Here is a 16,287-nt window from a genome sequence, read left to right on the forward strand (position 1 = left end):
AATTTTGAATGCTACCATTTTTAGAACTCTTGAGGTACATCATATGTTTTTCTTCAAGTCTTTTTACATTCTTTCAACTAATTGAATCGTCTTGCTGCCTTTAATCAGAATTGAACTCTGAACCTCAAGATAATCCACACACTTTAATCTGCATTTTAGTAATCTTGATCATGCTTTGCTTGATTGAATTACAGAAACTTGCAAACCTTTTTAATTTTCTTTTTGATTTTTATTGTCCTGCTGTCTAGTTTGATATTTGAAATCATTTGAAATTTTCCTTTCAACTTCATCACTTTCCAGTGATGCTCACCATCGAATTATGTGAACACCTTCCAACAAAGGGATTATGCTTACCACCCCAATCCATACTAAGGTTTTCTATCTCTTACTTTTACACATTTACACACAACATATGATATGCAGGTTTTTAATTATGTTTCCTTTATTCAGACGAGATGAATTTAAAGTGTTTACTCAGTTTTGAACGCAGCCTTGATGTTCTAAATCATAATATTTTCAGCAAATAAGTTTATTTGCTTGTTTTGATCGATTGGAGAGTATGATCTCAAGTTTGTTCTTGTTACAAAGACAAGTATATTTTAGAATGATATTCAAATATGTCTTGCTTAATAACAGTAGTGTACAAATAAAAGATTTAAAAGTACAAAGGGAATATTAATTAGCTTCATGTAATTTTAACGAAATTATTTTTTGAAAAACTTATACGAATCAGATCTGTTTTTACTTACAAAAGATTTTGAGATTATTTTTTCCCAATTTTATCCAAATCAGGTAAGTTGATGATTGTGTCAATAAGACCATGGTTTCGCTTGTTTCGGCTTCGGGGTTTGTCCATTGACATAGCAACCTTCAAAATCTGACTTGCCAATGCAGCAATTTCCTAGACAAAAAAAAAAAAAAAAAAAAATGAATAAATAAATAAATAAAAGATAATAATAATGAGATACAAAATATATATTTGAAATTATTTCTATGAACATCGAAGAAGGTTGGAACGATAAAATTGTCGCCCTAAATAAAATAACACTCTAGCTTTATTTTAAAACTTTTATCGAAAAAATCAATTCAGGTAACTTGATTATGTAGTAGAACTGACATCTATTCAATGTAACCACCTTCAGACTTAATCACGGCTTCGATACGGGTCCGGAACTGGAAGCTCAGCAAATACAGCGGGTGGCAGCGATCAGGCTGGCGTTGGTGTTGTTGGAAGTTATGTTGGTGATGTTCTCGACGTCTGACGAAACGGAGCAGTCCAGAGGTCGGGGAGTAAGAGGGCAAGTGAGAGAAAGGTAGTCATAGCACTCCTTCTGAAGCTAAGCTTGGGTCCTTTTGGATTGTGGGCCACCGCCGAGTCCTGCTGCCACACACAAGGTCTGCCAACGGCCACCTGATTACACCAGAGAATCAACACACTGTTCAGCACATCCAGGTGTTGACTTTCAAGCCGACTTCGAAGATGTAAGGTGACGTGATGTGGCCCTCACTTGAAACTACACCAAAAACCATAACCGTAGACGGAAACTTTATTTTCATCACCCTGAGCACGTCCCTTTTATTTGTGTTAATCCAGCGATGCATTTTCAGGGTGCAGAGTCCTATTGTCCTAACCTGAATCGATAGAGAGCATGAGTGGTACAGCGACGCATCTCCAATCTCGCTCGCTGAACATTGTATCACTTTCAGACATGATAGAAGGTTCCTATCGCTTTTGGGATTTGTACACGACTGACCAACTAGTAGATGGTCTGTAATAAAAAAAAAAGAAAACTGGTTTTCATCAAACGGAAATGGAATGATGTCTTCTTTTCTAGGAGGACAATTTTATCGTTCCACCCGGGATATATATATATATATATATATATATATATATATATATATATATATATATATATATATATATATATATATATATATATATATATATACTATAATTATTTTGATACACACACAGATATATCTATTAAATAAATCTTACCTGTGTGTTTAAATGTATGTATGTATGTGTGTATGTATGTAAAACTCTCGACAGAGGTGACAGATTTTCACGCGATCGGTGCCGTTTTAAAGCTGGACACTTTGGACGACAAATATAAAAAATTGGCTAAAACATTAATTTCTTCATCCTCAACTGGGTACTTTTCTACAAAGAGAGGTCGCTTTTTCACCGATATTTTCGAAAGTCATCCCCTCTTAAGAAAACTAGCCTTAATTTACACTCTCGCCACTTCCGGTTTGGCGATGGACGCAACGGCAAACACGTAACTTTTTTCGGGTTCTTTTCCTCATTCGCGGTACCAATTCGAGCCTGCCTACACACCTACAAGCACCGGACCACGCCGAGCACTCAGGAATATATATATATATATATATATATATATATATATATATATATATATATATATATACATATTGACTGAGACAAATTTGCTAATCCAAGTCTAGATTTAATATGTTCTTCCTTATAATTTTTATACAATCTCTCAATTTATGAAAATTAGATTATAGAAAATATTAATAGAGAATCATGCTACTTTTTATGAATATCACCTATGAACCAGATATTTTCATATCAGACAGTTTATGTAATTCGAGTATATATTATCATTATTATTATTGTTATTATTATTATTATTATTATTATTATTATTATTATTATTATTACTATTATTATTATTTTCAATTGCACAAAATGTTCCAAAGTGAAGAAATTGTTTTCTTTTCTAAGAAATTAGCCATCGCAGACCATAAAACAAATATGATGGACTGAGAAAAGCAGTCCATTCATTCATAAAAAGGATTAGATGGAAATTCTTTTTAAAGTGTATTAAAAAGAAAATTGAACCATTCCGACTAAACTCTTAAAACAAGCACTGTAACCCCCTGAACACTCACATTTGCATTATTCCACACAAAGCATCTTATATTCTGGGTTATACAAAATGAAATCAGTAAATCAAAAAGAGCAAACATTAACTTGAAAACACTAAGAGTTCAATATTCATGGCAATTTTTGTTGACGTACGCAAAAGGAAAGGATACTGCTTGGGAATGAAATCATGTGTAGAGAATAGATACTACACAAACGCCTCACAAACGAAAAAGTAATGTCTGATAGAATGATGTTATGACTACGGAACATACATTATCCGACATGACCTTCTAAATTGAGCACTGAAAGACATTGCAGGAGTCTTACATAACATAGAAATTCTTACTGAACATTAATATTACGATTGATAAAGTATAGCTTCAGGAAAACAGATACTGTCTCGATTACAAATAGATATTTGAATAGCATTCATTTGTGCAGATCTTTTAATTGGATTTATAATTGACAAATAGTGTTTTAATCGGAATCAGATTATTTTATTTCTATTTTTACGCAACTGAATAACTACACAATGGAGACTTTATCATGATTAGATGCATTGCCGTACTTAACAATTATTCCCACCTCGATTTGAAATGGTTGTCTTTTGATTAAGATTTCTGCTATTGTTGATTACTGCATTTTTCTTAATTACAAAATATAAGAAATTAATTTAATTTTGATTTAAAAAAATCAGTATTTATTTGATAAATTATATATTTTACAATAATACAAATGTTCAAAGCAAGAATGTCATTTTGGCAGAATTCAGGTTTGAACCACATGAAGTAACGGTTTTTGTAGTATTTTTTAATGTTAAAAGTGACTCTATATAATTTTCTCGATGATGTTGGATGTAAAGGAACCACTCCTTTCGGATGGTTCGGGAATATATAACAGTCTCTCTACCCAATTGTTGCTTTTTTCTTGTTCAGGTAAAGTTGATGTAGGAACCCATTCCGGTTGTTTTCCTTTATACTTTTAACAGAAAGAATCATCTATGAATGTATTAGTGGAGCCATTTTGATAATCACTTCCAGATATGAACTCTTCAATCAAACACCCTAAATTAATTACTTTCATAAAATAGGCATCTTTTTAGTTTCAAAAAACGATAAAACCTTTATAATGAGCTATGAACCGGGAGTATATAGTAAAACGGGAGTTACACAATCCCCAACAGCATCTCGTCTAAATCAGAAATCCCTGAATCCATCGCCAATGAGAAATTCAGGATAACTGGAAATAACGTCAGTATAATCAGAGAAAGACTATCGTTATTTGGAATTTTCTTTTTTCTGAATTAGCTCAAAATTAGTTCACAACGAATGGATTCATACCTTTCCCATTTGTATTAGTAAAAAAGATTTGTATTAGCAAGTCAAATAGAACTTGAATCTAATTGCAATAGAAATGTCTCAATTTCTTACATGAGAAGCTATTATTATTTTGTGTGTGTTTACTTTGGACTATTGTCCTCCTAGAACGCTTACTTTTTATAGTTTTTTGCCGTTGTACCCTTCGATGTTTCTAAGTGATGCAAATAGATTTTGTGATTAGATTATTTGTGAACTTTAATTTAACATAAATTACGAAATAGAACATACAGAACAACTGAACAACAATCAAACTTACGTATGGAAAAACATCGCAATATTTAAATGAACATTGGTCGAAATTTATTATAAACAGAAAGATTTGTCCTGCTTTTTTTAAATAGAAAAAGTAGTCAAAAACAAAAATATAAAAAATAAATGTTATGAACGGTAAAATAAATTACTCTTCTACTTAGTTGAATAATTCCGTTCACAAAACAAGTAGCGTCGAGTGTTACGTGAGAATAAGAAAAATGACCAAGTGTATCTTTTACATCTTTGAAGTGTCGGTATTGGCTAAAAAATAAAATAAAACAACATACAAGTAGAAACTCACTCAATGCAGGACAATAACAACAACAAAAAAGAAAATAATATAAACGTTAATTAATCATTTATTAATATAGAATTCAAAAACCAGCAATTAAAGACAACAAGCTTAAATTGTTCATTTAACGCAGTATCCAAATAAATATCCAAGTTTAAGACGATGAATATGCTATCGAATAGGCCTATTTTGTTTTCAATCCTCGAAAAAGGTTTTCATAGTAAACAAGTGATGATCCATACAATAGTATTAGGACTAGTGTGAATTCTTGGAAGCAAACTAATACAGTAATTTCAAGAGATAAAATGACTTACTAGCAATTCTTTTCTAACGAAGAATTGGACTCCCCCGTCGATTTCTACGTATGAGGTTCGAACAACTTATTGTTTGAATTATTTCATGCTTCAGAATCAGATGATATTTAAAGTCCTGCAAGAAGCTTTCAAGTTCACCCATAATACAAGTGTGTGGATTCAGAATACAAACAGTAATGCTCCCCAAAACAAAGTGATTTCCACTCTTTGTGATCCAATACCTCGTTCTCAAGACTGCGATACCAATAGAAGACAGATTGCCCTTTCACTTGTTTTGTGCCACAATAATGGTCGCCCTACATTCCTTTTTCCTCCGCCTTATTGGCTTTACTTTAGGATCTTTTGTATCCTTTCATCAGACATTCTCAGGATATGACCAGTTCACCGCAGTTGGCACTGAATAAGGAATGACTCAATTCCAGAAATATTGCACTTTGTGAAAAGGTCAGCGTTGGATACCTTGTCCCGAAGGGTAATGCCAGAGATTGAGCACAGACAGTTTTTATGAAATACAATTGGTGCATATGATGTCTTTATGGAGTATAAGACTCAGAGCCGTACATGAGGATAGAAATAACAACAGCTCGATATCAATTGATTTTTGTGTCCAGTTGAATACCTTGTTCATTCCACAAACGTTGATGAAGCTTTCCAAAGGAGCCTTTGCAATCCTGTTAACGATTTCATCATCTAGGGACCTACTGTGTTAACTTTAGAGTCCAGAATAACTTTAGAACCAAAGATAAGGAAACGACTTTTTATAGTTTAATGTTTTACGGTCCACCTTGCATTTGCATGGGGTTACCACTTATCAAGGCCCGGAGGCCACTCAGGGATAAGGGTTTCAAGGCCCGGCGGCCACTCAGAGATAAGGGTTATTGTCTTTCGGGAAATCTATGCTCTGGTGAGTTCTATCTTTCACTTCAGGCTTACTTTGAAGTTAGGCAGGGTTGATGCACTACTTCTGTCTTTTTAATGCTGATTGATGCACTTTTAATGCTGCTTGATGCACTTTTAATGCTGATTGATGCGTTTTTAATGCACTTTTTAATGCTGATTGATGCACTTTTTATTGTACTTTTAAATGCTGATTGATGCACTACTTCTGTCTTTTTAATGCTGATTGATGCACTTTTAATGCACTTTTTAATGCTGATTGATGCACTTTTAATGCACTTTTTAATGCTGATTGATGCACTTTTAATGCAATTTTTAATGCTGATTGATGCACTTTTAATGCAATTTTAAATGCTGATTGATGCACTACTTCTGCCTTTATAATGCCGATCGTGCTGTCGCGAAACGATCAATTAAGGACTGTGCATCTTCAAACGATGTTGCTACAAGAGGAGCATCGTCAGCAAACAGTAAATCACAAATTATTTTAATATGAAAACGAGTCCTGCTTTTGAACCGCTGCTGGTTGAATAGTCCACCAGATGACCGGAATTGAAACTTGACACCAGTGACAACATCTCTAACTACATATCTCAACACGAGGGAAATGAACAGAACAAAGAGCACAGGTGCCATTACACATCCTTGTTTAGTTTCATTTGTAACATCAAAGGCATCTGACATGCTATTTGACACAACAGTGGTCTTCATTTTCTCATGAAACGAAATGATCACATTTAGCATATTTTCCCGTATGCCAAGCTTCCGTTGAACCTTTAAAAGGCATCACGGTTCACAATGTAAAACGAGTTTGTCAAGTCGACAAAAAGCATATAAAGTTCCTGATTTTTCTCTCGAACTTTCTCTGCAACATGGCGGAGTGAAAATATATTGATGGTGTCACGCCACGAGCGAAAACAACGCTGTGGTCCAGGATATATATATATATATATATATATATATCCATGGGGTGATGCACGCACGTGTGAACGTGTGTATATCAGAAAACACCCGTACCAGGGCAAGTAAAATTAATTCCCAGGACAGTTTTGTACCCCATTAATGTACGCTTACGAAGATTAAAAAAAAAAATAAATGATTTTAATTCTGAAAAATGTCTTGAATTTAAAGTTGATAATTAAAGGACCTTTAGATTTAAAATTCGGGAACTTTTGCTTAATTAGTATTTAACTTGTAGGACCTGTGGAAATTTCACAGGGACTCATTCATATGTAATCTGTCCAGCGTAAATGGAAACGCGCTAATATTATTTAGCCCTGTTGTTAAAACTTCAAAAGTAGTCATATAAGCTGTCAGGGACGCCCAGCGTAGCCCGGTCGTAAAGAACACTTAAATATGATATTTTAGTTCTTGCAGATTTGGGATATATTATTATAGAGCTAGTGTTCTATCGATTTTTATATATTATAAAGTTGCGATTTCAAAAAATAAACAAAAAATATATATCCATATAACTCGGTGTTTGAACCGGAACCGAAACCGAAACCAAAATTTATGAAAAAAATATATGCATATCCATATAACTTGAGTTCCTTCAAATGTAATCGAAATCGAAATCAAAATATATGAAAAATTCCTGTTAAAGTTATTTATAAAAAAACTAAGTTTCTGGAGTGGCATCAGATATAATCGAAACCGAAACCAAAACTTATGAAGAATTCTTGGTAAAATTATTTATTACAAGAAATGAAAGTCCATAACAATTAAACGACAGTCACTCGCATGTATGCATGACACAAAATAAATAACACACACGCTATCCTATTAATGTATAGACGACTACGGATCAAATTTATTGTAAATCTGAACTGTTTCTATTTAAATGGATGATCGTCACTGTATCCACACTCTTGAGAATAGTAGTCCGAATGTACAACATTTATCAAGCCAGTGTATTGCTTGAAATTATTGTCATCTAAAAATGGCGAAACGTAATATGATTGTTGTTATTTTATTGATGGTACGTGGAAAAACGACATTGCTGGCCGAAATCTTCTGAGACAAAGAAATAAAAACGAATCAATTGGTCACAACAAAGTTAGCGTGAATAACACAAAAATTATGTATACCTTCCCACTCTTTGTGTAGTTTGATCTATTGATTTTGACGAATAATTAATTGTAGGGTTTACACAAAGTGAGTTTATTGGAGCCAATCCTCAATCAGAGTTTCTTCCTTTAAGAGAAAATATCGATTGAGTGCAAGTGTCAAGATACAAATCTTTTGCGAATCATTTCGATCAGAATCTGATATTATAAAGGGAATTGAAAGAACGTAGATTGATCGGTTGACGGAAGACACGTGATCTTTATGTTTCGTTCTTGACATTGGTTTCGCCTAATATTCCCGTCGTTGTTGGTTTGATCGAACGATCCATTCAATCGATTGACTGGATTTCCCACGATCGAATCACGTTTACTGTAGAATTGAATAGAAACAAATTGAAACAAAATAGAATCGAAGAAATAAAATGGCGCTGACACACCGATTCCCATCAAATCATGGACGGTAAGCGACGTTGAGCCTTATCATACTTGGATGAGTGACAATTTAAGAAACCAGGTGTTGTAAACAAACATGTCATAATTTCTTTGATGTATCAATAGGTACCAACCTTGCTAGTGAACTACTAGTGTCCTGTCACAGCAAATCATTAACATTGTTTTAATTTTCATAACTTAATAAGTTACAGGTACAACTAATAAAAAAAGTAGTTTTTAAGCAAAATTCATTTTTTTCTATCAAAATAATCACATTCTATGCTGACAAATTGCTTACACTTCTTTAACGATTCAATGCTAATTTTTGCAGATTGTCTATTTCAAAATATGTCCCAATTTCTGATATCACTTCTTCATTGGAGTCGAATTTCTTTTGCGAAAACATTCTTTTAAGTTCTTGAAAGGACCAATAGATGCTGGAGCGATATCTTAAGAATAGGTTGGGTGTGGAGACAATTCGAAGTGCAATTCTTGTTTTTGCTATCGTTGCTATCAACTTGTGAGACAAGTCTCGGTTAGAAATAAACACCCGTTTCTTCATTTATGACAGGGTTTCACTATGTTTCCCTTCTAACACACAAACAATGCTACATAATATTGACTATTGATAATAAAATACAGTGGCAAAAACTTGTCACTTTGGACAGCTTCGTTTGTTGCTCTCCATTCAGCTGACTATCGATTTAACTCCGAGATAAAGTGGTGATCCATTTTTTATCCATTTTCACATATTGATGCCAAAACTCATTTTTCTTGCATGGAAGTATTTGCAAACAACGGCCTGAATTGTCGAGATATTATTGTTTGTGAGTGACTGTGAGTAACACAGCTTTTTCATTGACAAAGTTTAATACAAATTGGTTAATATATAACGTTTAATTTAGTTTAACTTCTCTGCTATCTAACGCAACTTTAATTTACGTGCGTCCAAAGCAATTTCGTGTTTTTATTTTTTCCAGGACAACTGCCAAATTTAGGCGACTTGACCGTTCAGCAAAGTTTTTGTCTTAAAGTCAACATATCACATCTTTACCTTTGCACTGACAGAAAAAGCCTCCCAATCACACTTACTAAGTCATTGCTTAGCTTGAACGTTTTTTTTTTTTTTTTGACACCAGAAAGTTTGGTTGTATACAGGAAATGAAAATTTATTCGTTGTTCGGAAAATATGAAATAGTTTTATTTAAATGACTATAATTTGTGAACTAATAATCTAATTAGGCTCAATTTTTACACATGCAATTTCAAGGTTAGTACTTTATTAAAATCATATGTTTTTATTAGTCTCGCCATCTACGTCTCAGGCCAGGAATATTTTGAGTGTTGTGTTTGTCTTTCAATATTACATATTTTAAAACTGAAATTAAAAAGTTTCACTTAAAATGTTTAATATTCATTTTGTTTTTTTTAATTAGGATAACTCCTTGTAAAATATTTGAATTTTAAACTTGTCGGAGAATGTTAGAATTTACGCGCTCATACAAAATATTGTAATTTTTTTCCAAATAAATGCAACTTTAAAGAATCGTGATGAATCCCTTCTCATTCCAATCTGAAATATTTGAATTTTCAAATGTAGTCTATATTATGTGGCTATAATATACTCGCTTTCAGAAATTTTAATTTTGGAATATTTTTTAATTGAAATAACTATGATTTAAATTTTATGCAAATCGAAAGAGTGTAACCATTTTCGGTATAATTATGGCCACGTTTTTCGTGTTAACATGACGAAAGAAACTTGTAGAGGGTTTCACAATAATCACATAAATGACAAAGACAATCCATACAAAATATATTCCATTTTATCTATACAAATCAAACAGTAGATGTAAATATATGTGTGTAAATATTAAATCGATAAACTCATAAACAACTGGTCACATAACATTGAACTTTTTTTACAAAGGAGTTACTACTTATCCAGGCCCGGAGGCCACCCAAGGATAATGGTTAATGAGTGCACAGTGGTCAAAGGGAACATGTCGTAGTAATCGTTAGTAGTGGAAATTTGGGAAATTGAATTACTTAAGGGGATGGCTCATCAAGAATTTGTTTAATTTGGACTTGAAGACAACTATATTGTAGTCAGTTAGAAAGCAGGAACGCGGAACAGAGTTCCACGGGCGCCCAGTTCTAAGAAAGAATATTTGCTCATAGAATCTACGTTTATGTTTAGACACAGAGAAAGTGTGGAGAAAATCATTGATAGTGTTTTCAACTAGACGAATATTTTTCGTGTAAGTCAGGACAGGAGGAACCATTGATTAAAGATCAGACGAGCACTTGCCATGTAAATAACGATAAAGCAGAAACAGTCTCTTCTGTGCGGAAGATGTTGCAGGAAAGAGAAAAGAATATCCTCTACTAGGCTACGATGTCTATTTTGAACTCTGTAAAGGCAGGATAAGCTTCTTCTAGCAGCTCCTGTCCAGATGTGACAACAATACTCCGCCCGTGGATGTACTTGGCTCTTATAAGGGTAGAGAATAACATCAGCAGTGAGATATCTATTGGCGCGGCAGAACGATCCCATCATTTTTCAGTAGCCTTGGCAACGGATTTGATGTACGTGTTCTCTCTCAGATCAAGAGTAAAGGTCAGACCTAGAAGCTTATCAAAATATGGAGCCTCCCAAGGACAGGAGCCATGCATTTCAATTGATGCCAGACAGCGATCAGAGTATTGATGATAGAATGATAGAAGCTTGGTTTTAGATGCCACCTCTTTCCCCATTGTAATCCGTGATCAGAGGAGACAGAATCAGAGAGAACATAGTCGTTTACGGCCTTTGAAATGTTGCCATAAATGGTAGTGTCGTCAGCATAAATGTTTAAGAATGATCTTAGGATGTCATTTGGGAGATCATTGAAATAGACCAGAAAGAGAGACTCCAGCATTTATATTGTGAGCTTCTGATTTCTGCCCATCAACCAATACCCTTATGAACCTATCAGAGAGAAATGATTTAATAATTGAAAAGACATTTCCAGATATACCGTAGCTGGAGATTTTGTGGAGTAGACTTTTATGCCATACCATATCAACTGGCTTTGATATGTCAAGGGCAATTGCCCTTGAAAGAAAGCCTTCGTCGAAAGATTCGCTAATCCTATGAGATATAACTGTTAGTACATCTGCTGTAGATCTTGCAAGACGGAAACAATGTTTCATGTCACTGGATAGGTTATTTTTACTGAGGTGGTTGACTACTACTCTATTAAACACAGATTCCAGCGACTTACTCATGACGCCGGAGACTGATTGGTCTGTATTGCGAGTAAGATTAGCGACCACATGAATTTCTAAATACCGGACATACTGATGAGGTTTTCTAAGGTGTTGGAAGTAATTCCCCTAAAGACAGCGCTTAAAGAGTTTTGTAAGTATGTGAACTAGTTCTGGTTAAAGATTTTTTTGCACTATAGTAAGAATCAGGGCATAGAGTAGAATAAGCTGCAAAGTTTTTGGCAGAGTTTGGCTTTGTTCCATTGATGATGGTCGGGATAGAGCAGCCACTTCTATTCAGTGCCCTGTTTGTTATTTGCCAAATTTGGTGAGAACCAGGCTGCTGCTCAGTTATTTTAGACTTGACGGACTGGGCATACAACTCTTTCGCTTTCTTTATTTTACAGTGGTTGTTGACAGTCTTGAAGGCGGATTTAGTTTCAGTATATCTATAACGTAAGAAGAAATGGAAATAGTGATTTCTGTGTGCAATGGCAGCAGCACATTCTGGAGAGAACTATGGCTGTCTGTTAGGTATTTGCTGGAATTTTTGGAGCGTATAAGGCGGTCTATACCTAGGATTAACTATTCGGTCAGGTCTGATACTATGGAGGGCACGTTCTTTTTAAACATGGAACGTAGAGATATATCTTATATAAATGTACGGAAGCTATCCAAGTCAGCCATAGAGTATCGATATACTGTAAGATGTAGAGGTATGTTTGAGGGCTTATTATATTTTGCTTTTATCTTAACGGGGACAACCGAGTGGTCGGAAGATCCCAATGAGGACAGAACATAGCTCAGGGCAAGTTGTGATAAAAAGGTATAGGAGACTTGCATACTGACAATCAGTGTCGGGCACACAGGTGGGTTTGTGTACAATCTTAGTAAGGTCATAAGCAATGGAGAATGCGTGACAGACCCCCCTCATCATCTGTCTTGTTTGAGTGGGCTAACCATTCGACATTGTGAACACTGAAGTCTCCACAGACGTGAATATTAGCCGAAAGATGAGCGGACAGAATGTGGTCAATTTTCTCAGATATGCTCTTAAAGATAATAACTCCGTTGTTTTATGGGCGGTAGAAGGCAATTAAAACGTAGTGGTGTGAGCAAGTGCAATCCGAAAACACATATAGGGCAATTTAGGGTCGTCTTTGGAGATGTCTTCACCATATGGAAAGCCATCTCTCATGTAGGCATATATCCCATGCTCATGTCGATAGGGGGGATTGAGATGTTTAATTAGAATATCCTTTAGTTACGAACATCTAGGGAAATAGTCCAATGGCAGTTTAGCTTAGGAAGAATAGGTCTGGTTTGGGCTCCTGTAATTGGAAAATTGAAACGTACACCCCTGATGTTGGAGACACAGTAGTAGGGTTTTACATCGGAAGTTGGAGTTCTGGGTTTATTCGTGTATTCTTTCTGGATACTTTTCATGATGGAGTTTTAGGATTTGTGGAATGGGTCTACAGACTTTGTGAGAGTAAGGCAGAGAGAGAGAGAGAGAGAGAGAGAGAGAGAGAGAGAGAGAGAGAGAGTAAGGAAGAAAAAGAAGTAAAGAATTTTTTTGTAAACCATGATAATGTAAAGCCGTAACAATTACCAACTAATATGACATCGAAAAGCCCCACCAAAAACTACTGCATGGTCCAGAATACATTCACCAAATGGCAATACATCATCCCCAGTATTTTGCATCTGCTGATAGGATGGCCTCCTAAGTAGTTAGTCCAAGGTTCAGGTTCCTGACTATAAGGCGGATAACGTCAGCCCAGAAAAACGTTAACCTCCAGCACCGTTATTAGTGACAGGGTTACAAGGATAGAAATAGAAACAGAAAATTTTCAACATCTCGGGCGACTGCTCACGCAAAAATACTGCCTGCATACAGTACAGCTTTTTCTTCTCCCTTTGTCAGAAAAATCACTCATTCAAAACGAGAACTGATAGACAATTCAGGAGAAGCGAGAGTTATGCATTATCTACTCTCCATAACTCAACAGGAAATAGTAATCATACATTACGGATAGTTTATAACGAGTATTTGGATGAATAAAGCGTACGGAAGTCGGCAAGTTTCAATTCAAAATGTTTATTTCAACTTGCTGAATATTTGTATTAGTTTTCGTAGCGTAAAACTAAACATAACTAAAAGAGGGTTACTTTTAAAACGTTCTTATCTGCCTGTCGGGTGATCTCAAGCTTCATGAACGCTAAATGGTTTGTTTCGATTCTAGCTAATGGCACCCAAGTCATTTTTTAAATCAGGTCTGTGTATTAAGTATAATATAGTATTCAATCAAGAATTGGCACTAAAACAGTAAATACGGACTCTACATGAATTATAATATTAAAACTCCTATTTTACGACCGTGAAGTTCGTGCACCCCGGCATTACATAAATTATCAGCTTGTATCTAGTACAGTCATAAAATAATACCGAATAATTAAAAAATTAGCATATTTTTTTTTTAAGTGATTGGATATTGCTTTGCTTTGCAAACGGTTTTGTACACGAACGCCCCTACACATCAATACTGTCTGTATCAGTGGATAGATATGCGTTTAGGTTTTAGCTCTTAAGAGTAAATCATAATTCAATACGACAAAAATGAATTTACTGCTTTTCATTATATTCTTTCATTATATTTTGTTAGAAAGAATATAATGAAACGATTAATAAATATTACTATTTTCATTCGAAATAAACTTTGCTTTTCGGGAAATATTTTGGCAATTAGTTTAATGGCAGTTTTTAACGTTTTATTGAACACAAGCGAGTTGCCAGCGAACGTTTATTTTTATCGTGTCTAGTGAAATGAACATTAATCATTTAAGTGATAAATATCAAAACAAACTGATCGATCTGATCTCGGAAATATTGGTAAAGAAAAATTCTCATAAAATATTATATTCATAACATATTAGATTGTTGTTTTTATACGAGGTCATTCCAAAAGTAATGCCTATTTTTTTAACGCAAAAAGTCCAAGAGCTACAAAGATGGAAAGATACCATTAAAATGAGTGACCTTCACGGCTCAAGAATTGATTTTTCCACACATTAATCGCTATTCTCAATACACTTTTGCAAGCGATCGGTCTTTTTTCACGGCTGCAATTACGGCGTTACTGTCGGGAAAATGACGCCTACGTAATGTGTCCTTCAGATATCTGAACAAGTGGAAGTCTAACGATGCCAGATCGGGACTATTCATTGGGTGAAACAACACCGTCCCGCCGAGCTTTTTTTCACACATTACGTTGTCTTCAAAACGGTGTGTGACCCGGCGTTGTCGTGTTGCAAGCAGAATGCTTCACTTTTCTCTGACCTTACACGGGCAATCTTGTAGCAGTCAGAATTGACGCACATCAACTCTACACGCATCCATTATCAGCCGATTAGCGTGGATGAATTGTGCGAGACACGCGGTGTTTTTTGGAGCAGTGACTGTGCATGGGGGTTCAGAGCGCGCTTTGTTATTCACATTTCTGTCGCCACCTGAAATCGACGAACCCATCTCCAAAATGTGCTGGCATCAACTGCATCGGCTTCCCCAACATTCAAATGTTTATCGGTTCATTTTTTTCTGCAAGGGGGAATTCATTTCTGCTTCTGAGGCACGTCCATGACAAGGACTGCTTTCTTAGAGTCTTACACAGTAAATTTCTGCCACAGAAAAATTTCAGGTCATGAATGCATAAGTTCAGTCATCAGAACAATGCAATTTGCAGTCCCTTTTTAGCCAATTTGGACGGAATAAAAAATAGACGACACTACTTTTGGAACAATCCCCGTAGATTTTATTTTATTAATTTCAGCCACAATTATATATTATTATTTTTATTATTTGCATTATTTTAACAATTATGTATTTGTTTTTCTTAATTTGTAATGAGAATTATTTCTTCTATAATCAATTAAAATTCGATATATATATTAAAACGTATAATGCTCAATTCCAACCAAGAATGTCATATTCGTTTTTAATCAAAAATCCATTTACAAAAAGAGAAAAACATTGTTAGCATAATTATATATATATATATATATATATATATATATATATATATATATATATATATATATATATATATATATATATATATATATATATATATACCCGTGATCTGTTGTGTCAGTATATGGAATAGCTAGCTATGGAATAGTGAGTATATTAATTTTGACAAAAGTATGCGCGCTTGCATATACAACAATGACCACCACTTTTAACATAAAGTATTACATTGCTTAATATCCAGAAAACTACTATTTGCGGAAGATTTAAATGCGATATTCATCTTCAGCATACCCGAAAACTTAAAAGACATCATTTTAAAAGAAAATATTAAGGTGAAAACAAAGTAAAAATTTACCAAAACTTGTATTTTTATATTTTCTTTTAAAAACAGCTACATTATATACAATGTTGGTAATGTATACCTTAAAATTTGTCTGATGTTACTTCTGCCGAATGGATTTGTAAACAAAGAAGAACGAC

The 16,287-nt window shown here is 34.4% G+C and overlaps 1 protein-coding gene across 1 annotated transcript in view; it reads right to left on the reverse strand.

Moving 5' to 3' along the window:
• Positions 1 to 16,287, reverse strand: part of LOC145292031 (cerebrin prohormone-like) — a 63,124-nt gene that overhangs the window by 20,664 nt on the left and 26,173 nt on the right. Inside the window, exon 3 of the mRNA XM_080138054.1 lies at positions 750 to 901. Coding sequence (XP_079994180.1) covers positions 764 to 901 — 138 coding nt within the window. The 3' untranslated portion in view covers positions 750 to 763. The remainder of the gene's footprint in view (positions 1 to 749; positions 902 to 16,287) is intronic.

This window comes from Euprymna scolopes, chromosome 13 (assembly GCF_053919585.1).
Source record: "Euprymna scolopes isolate OS-2025 chromosome 13, ASM5391958v1, whole genome shotgun sequence".
NCBI lineage: Eukaryota > Metazoa > Mollusca > Cephalopoda > Sepiida > Sepiolidae > Euprymna > Euprymna scolopes.